Source organism: Chelon labrosus, assembly GCF_963514085.1.
Source record: "Chelon labrosus genome assembly, chromosome: 23".
NCBI lineage: Eukaryota > Metazoa > Chordata > Actinopteri > Mugiliformes > Mugilidae > Chelon > Chelon labrosus.
Window position 1 is genome coordinate 20,997,183 of NC_140356.1, and position 6,353 is coordinate 21,003,535.

At 45.9% G+C, this 6,353-nt stretch overlaps 1 protein-coding gene across 1 annotated transcript; it reads left to right on the top strand.

Moving 5' to 3' along the window:
* Positions 1-6,353, top strand: nup50 (nucleoporin 50). The gene is made up of 8 exons (XM_084573720.1): positions 1-173; positions 1,559-1,637; positions 1,733-1,816; positions 1,890-2,085; positions 2,571-3,257; positions 3,872-3,956; positions 4,070-4,188; positions 4,433-6,353. The coding sequence occupies exons 2-8, from the start codon at positions 1,569-1,571 to the stop codon at positions 4,633-4,635; spliced, it is 1,443 nt and encodes a 480-aa protein (XP_084429846.1). The 5' UTR covers positions 1-173; positions 1,559-1,568; the 3' UTR covers positions 4,636-6,353.

Sequence of the window (6,353 nt, forward strand, 5' to 3'; positions counted from 1 at the left end):
AACCCATGCGGATATACCGCTATGTAAAATGGCGGCTTGAGAAGGCTCGTTTAAAAGTGCACAGCGCCGTTACCTGTGAGCTGGTTCTCTAACGTCGGTGAGACGGTCAGTGTTTCCCGGAGCTGTCGCAGAGTCACTCGGAGGCAGAGGTTGGAATTTACGGTCCAGAAATCGTACGTCAACTTTACGTTTTAATAAATAATCCAGAGCGGAGAGCGCGAGGAGCTAGCGTTAGTCGGTTAGCCTTCAGCGCTGTTTAACATGACGTTAGCTGCTAGCTGCTAGCTGCTAGCTGCTAGCTGCTAATGTTCGGGCCCGGTTAGCTCTAATAGCGATAACCTGCCGTTAGCTCAGCGGCTAACCGCCTGAACATGGTCGTTAGACACCGGAATAAACGCGGTAGCAGAATGTTTAGTGTTAATAGTCCGGTAATTTAGCCGCTTAGTCTAATGAATGAAACATTTAAAGGTTAATTCTGTTCATACGAGGTGAGAGTCTGGTTGTTGTTACCCGGAAAGAAGAGCTAACTAAGTTAAGCTAACTCACCGCTGGCTAACTCACCTGGATGTTTGGTGTCTGGTGTTTGAATGAAGATTAATTAATCAGATAATGGACAAAATGATGTGTTCTTAAAGAGCTGCATTAATAATCAGTGTTTATTAATAATCTATAAACCAAGTCTTCAACGACACAACAGCTAATAATGATGGAGCGACGAGTTCCTTTAATGTTCTGTTTAATTTGTCTAACTGATGATGTTCATTAAATTATCTTCACGTTTCTGTTAAACACCGATAACAAAATGTCTCTAATATTATAATGATTAATATTATAGTTAAACGTCTACATTTCATCTGCTTTAGTTCTGTCTTTATTAGAAATCAACAGGTAGCTATTTATTTAATATAGTTGTACATTTGATCACATGTTTAATAAGTAAATGTTATAAAGCTTAACACTGATTTAGAGTTATTAGAGTGTTTACATTTAAATTCATACGTATAATAATAACATATTGTCTGTTGTGAAAGGACACGAGTGAAGTTAACTGTGTCTTTAGTGTTTTATATATTATATATATATATATATATGTATAATACACACCCCCTGTCCAGTTCATTAGGTACACTAGTGAAGTCCTTCTTCACTAAGGTAGGAAGGTTTAACCTGACCTGGACCCGTGTGTGAGACTCTACAGACGTACGGGGACAGTGGGTTCAGGGGGACCCGGGACTGTTCATGTTTCTAGTTCAGACAGACTTCAGTAGTACAGTTACCTTAACACGGCGCACTGCATGCTGGGAGAATACCAGACACACCTGCTGCTTTCACTGAGCTGTAGAGTTGATCCACACTGATGGACCTGATCCTGGTCTAGCTGCTGATGGACCTGATCCTGGTCTAGCTGCTGATGGACCTGATCCTGGTCTAGCTGCTGATGGACCTGATCCTGGTCTAGCTGCTGATGGACCTGATCCTGGTCTAGCTGCTGAGGGACCTGATCCTGGTCTAGCTGCTGATGGACCTGATTGATGGTCTGTTCTTTGTGTCGTTCCAGAGCTGGTGGGATGGCGAAGAGGATCGCTGACAAAGAGCTGACGGACAGGAACTGGGATCAGGAGGAGGAGGGAGAAGAGGTGAGGCCTGAAGTCAGACTGCAGCTGATCAACGTCTGTTTTTATTTTATGGATGAAACTGAAAGTGACGCGTCTGTTCTGTGTTCCTTCTCCAGGCCGGGACGTTTTCACTCGCGAGTCAAGATGTGTTGAAGAGTCGAGCGATAAAAAAGGCCAAACGCAGAAATACTGGAGGAGAGGTACGGACTGAGTTACCTGTGATTACACTGTGAGTGTCACCTTCCTGGTGCTAACGTCAGCGTCTGTTCCCAGAGTGAGAGCGGAGCAGCTTTTAAGGGCTTTAAAGGATTCTCTTTGGCTGCAGCGACTGGAGGCTCAGCTCCGGCCTCGTTCACCGGCTTCGGCAACGGCGGAGGGTTTAAAGGCCTCGGTGGACTCACCAACGGGAACAGCAGCGCGCCTTCGTTCGGAGGGTTCTCATCTCCTGCCATGTCCACTGCTGCCACCGGTGAGAACAGCTGACTCATTCAGGTCACATTAAACAGACACTGTGATGATGTCAATGACTCAAACTGACAAAATCCCAAAGAAGAAGAAGTTCTTAGAGTTTACATGACGTTAAATCTGTTTATTATCAGGTCGGTCAAAGGATTAGCTGAACAACAACTGATCAAACTCTGAGTCTGTTTTAAAGGTTCAACGTTTTGTCGTGGTTGATTTTAAAACCTGAACTTAAACTGAAAGAATTATTGTTTTGATTAAATCAATTCATTGTTTCTGTCTCTGTCAGATTTAATCAGCTGTATTCAGAGCAGCTGTTTTATTATTTCATCCTGTTGTAGAATAAACCAGCTCCCTCATTGGTTCAGTGTTGGGGGGGGGGTGGAGCTGAAGCGGCGGGGGTGTGTTCCTCGGCGTGTCGCTGCAGGGCGGTGGAGGGGAGGTGCTTCTTGTTCTCTACTTCCTCTCATCCCTCTCTCTGTTGTCACTCAGGTCTAACGTTCAACGGGCCGTCCTCCTCCTCCTCCTCCTCCTCTTCCTCCTCTTCCTCCTCCTCCTCCAGCGCCGACACCGGCACCAAACAGACCAACGGCGCCGCCCTGAGCCCGGCTCAGAGCGGCAGCAGTAAGGAGTACAGCCGACAGCTGACGGCGCTCAACTGCTCGGTGCGGGACTGGATCACCAAACACGTCAACGACAACCCTCTGTGTGACCTCAACCCCATCTTCAGGGATTACGAGCGCCACCTGGCCAGCATCGAGCAGCGCTACGGCGCCGGGGCCGGAGCCGGGGCTGCAGACGGAGGCTCGGAGGAGAAGAAGCAGCAGCAGGGAGGGACGCTGCCGACCACAGCGCCCACCCCCCCTCCATCTTCCTCCAGCAGCAGCAGCAGCTCGGCGGCGGCGTTGACTTCAGCTCCGGCCGCCACGTTGTTCTCCTTCAGCAAGAAAACCACAGAGGACTCGACCCCCGTCCCCGCCGGCGTCACCTTCAACTTCGGTCAGAAGGTGGACAGCTCGGTTCTGGGCTCCTTAGGATCCAAGTCCAGCGCCCCCAGCTTCTCCTTCTCCTCTTCCTCCAGCGCCTCCACCAGTCAGACCTCCTCTCTGTTTGGAGCTCCGGGTTCTGCCGCTCCGCTGTCCTTCGGTGGGACGAAAGCCCAGGACTCTAAGCCTGCAGGTGAGGAACTCATTCACCCCCCCCCCCCCCCCCCAGGTCTGTTTTATTTATTCTCCTGAATGCAGCCAAAGAAAACCAGTTCCTTCTTCCTGATGGTTCACTTCCAGGTGATCGTGATGAATTTGAATCATTTAATTGGTTCAAAAATATATGAAACCTTAAAATATTCATCTTTAGTCTTTTTACTGTCAAACAGAATAAAATACTCAATTTATTGATTTCAGTCAGATTAGAAATTAACTTCAGTTTCCTTGTTGATTAATTAGTGTCAGTATTAACTAGTTCTAAACTATAAGCAGCTTAATATTTAATACTCAGTTAGATAATAGTACAGTGTTAGAAGACTAAATAAATGTTGGTTAAAGTTTAATACAGTATTGATTAACGTTAATCCAGCTTCTGCTTAAATCTCCTGTTTTTTGAATGAACTCTGGTCCATAAACATCCTTTATGTTCTGCTTTAGTTTGAATAGATTCACTTTAGAAAGGATCTGAGTTCATATGGATTTTATATCTCAGTCTTGAGGATGAAACTGTTTCTGGAAATTAAAAGCTTCTTGATTGAACATGACGTTAGTTAGTTTTAATTTAACTAAAGTTTCTTTTTTCCGTAGACGAGAACGGAGACGAGGAGTCGGAGGAGCCGCCCAAACCTGAAATCAAGGAGGTGAAGGAGGACGACGCGTTCTACTCAAAGAAGTACGTCACGTAGTTTACACTCTGTTTGGAACCAGACTCAATTTAGAAAACGTGCGATTTAAGCTCTGGCTGTGGAGCAGGAGGCTGAACTCCGTCTCTTTTTCATCCGTCAGGTGTAAACTGTTCTACAAGAAGGAGTCAGAGTTCAAAGAGAAAGGAGTTGGAACGCTGCACCTCAAAGAGACGACCGAGGGGAAGACTCAGATGATCATACGGGCCGACACCAACCTGGGTAAAACACCTCAACATGTTTAAATCTTTAGGAACAGGAACAGAAGCTTCATGACCAGAAATCACTGTTAAACACTGGAGCTGTGGTCACACGGCGCCACCTGGTGGTCAAACACAGGAGCTGCTGCAGGCTGACTAATGAATGCTGATGGAGCGTCCAGATGTAAAGCGTTAATTAATTGTGACTGATGAGCGTCTCTGTGAAGCTGAGGGACGTTAACCAGCTGATCCGTCTCCTCCTTCAGGAAACATCCTGCTGAACATCATCGTGTCGGCGTCCATGCCGTGCTCTCGGGTCGGGAAGAACAACGTGATGGTGGTGTGCGTCCCCAACCCGGCCGTCGACGACAAGAACCCCAGCTGCCCCGTCCCGCTCCTGGTCCGGGTCAAGACGGCCGAGGACGCCGACGAGCTCCACAAGACGCTGGAGGAGAAGAAGAAAGGCTGAAGCTCTGAGCGTCCCCGTCGTCCCCGTCGTCCCCGGTCTCGTCCCCCGCTGCTTTTATCCACATTCGTTGTCCACTCTGGTAAAATCTGGTCGTCATACTGTGAAATCTTTTAAATATTCTATCTCCTCCCCTCCACCAAGCAGTTTTACGGTTTTTAATTTAATCCTCCTCCTCACCACTGAGCTGTATTATTATTTTGGGGTGGGGGTGGGGGGGCCCCCACGTACAGGGTCGGTCAGTTTGGTTTCACAGATGAAATACTTCCAGCGACAGTCGTCCTGGGACCGAGCGTCTGCTGAGTCTGAAGTATTTATTGTGACGAGCGTCTGAACCCTGGGTGAACGAATCAAACGCACCCGCTTCACTCTGTTTGTTTGTTTTTCCAAGTGTCCTTTGTGTGGCCCCTGGGTGGGGGCCCCTGGGTGGGGGCCCCTGGGTGGGGGCCTCGGAGGGGAGCATGCTGTCGTCGTCTGAACATTTGTAAAAGACGTTTATTGGAGAATAAAAGGAAAGAAACCAACGAACCAAACAGACTGCTGCTCGTTTTTAAAGTCCTGCCACTTCCTGGTTTAGTCTGAGGTCAGAGGAGGAAGAGGAGGAAGAGGAGGAAGAGGAGGATGAGGAGGAAGAGGAGGAAGAGGAGGAAGAGGAGGAAGAGGAGGATGTCAGATGAACCAACGTATTAAATGATGTGTAAATGAATTCATTTGTGATAAAGTAAATGAGGTGAGAGGAGACGCTGCTCTTCATCAGTTGGTCCAGCAGGAGGCGACAGAGAACAGGAGCACGGGTCAACTTTTCTGCTAACGTGTATTTCAATAAAATACAGAACGTACAGAACGAGTGTGAATGTGAGCAACAGAGGAAGAACATGCACAGTAACCTGATGAGGACAGCGTCTCTGGTTGGTCAGCGTGGATACATTCAGCTGGAGGAGCTAAGGACACCGAGGACACTGAGGACACCGAGGACGAGGGAATAAAAAACACTTTGATCAACGACGGCGTCAACCCAGAAACATCTGGAAACCTGAGACGCAGTTTCCCTTCAGCGTTAAACAACAACAGATTTAAACATTTGATCAATCCAGTCAGAATCACCTCAACAAGGAAATAAAACACAATAATAATAATAAATACAAAGATTTTATCTCAAGTCGACGCTTTTTAAATTTAGACTCAATCTTCTCGTCACATTATTTTAATTTCCTTTAAAACATTGTGTCGCGTCTAAATTAATACATAAAAATCAACTTTAAAAACATCAGTGATCTTTAGATGAGACTTGTTTTTAATTAAAGGCTTCACCAGAGGACGACCTCTGACCTCTGACCTTTAATCTGCTGCTTCACACGTTTTATTTTATTCCCTTTAATTCATCCTCACGTTTTATTTTCAAGTCTCGGCTCAGTTTAGAAAAAGGAACGAGTCGGCGCTGGTGACGACGTGTCGGAGTCAAGATCCTCAAACTTTAAACATTTAGTGACAAAAAGAATCTGAACTGATTATTACAGATGTTTACAGACGCCATGAATTAATAACTGATTAGTTTCTATTATATAAAAAATATCTGAGAATAAAACTAAAAGTTTTACAAGAAAAGATTTTGAGTTTATGATTCTTAGTGTAACGTGAATATAAATAATGTTCCACTAACTTTAGTTTTTATAAATAAGTGAAACAGTGAAATTCTCAGATTTTACATTTTCATTCTTTCA

Bases quoted from the DNA above. Each gene is read 5' to 3' on its own strand.
- nup50 (XM_084573720.1), top strand. From the start codon at position 1,569: ATGGCGAAGAGGATCGCTGACAAAGAGCTGACGGACAGGAACTGGGAT. The intron at 1,638-1,732 runs GTGAGGCCTGAA...TTCCTTCTCCAG, and splicing joins AGGAGGAGGAGGGAGAAGAG to GCCGGGACGTTTTCACTCGC. The intron at 3,258-3,871 runs GTGAGGAACTCA...TTTTTTCCGTAG, and splicing joins CCAGGACTCTAAGCCTGCAG to ACGAGAACGGAGACGAGGAG.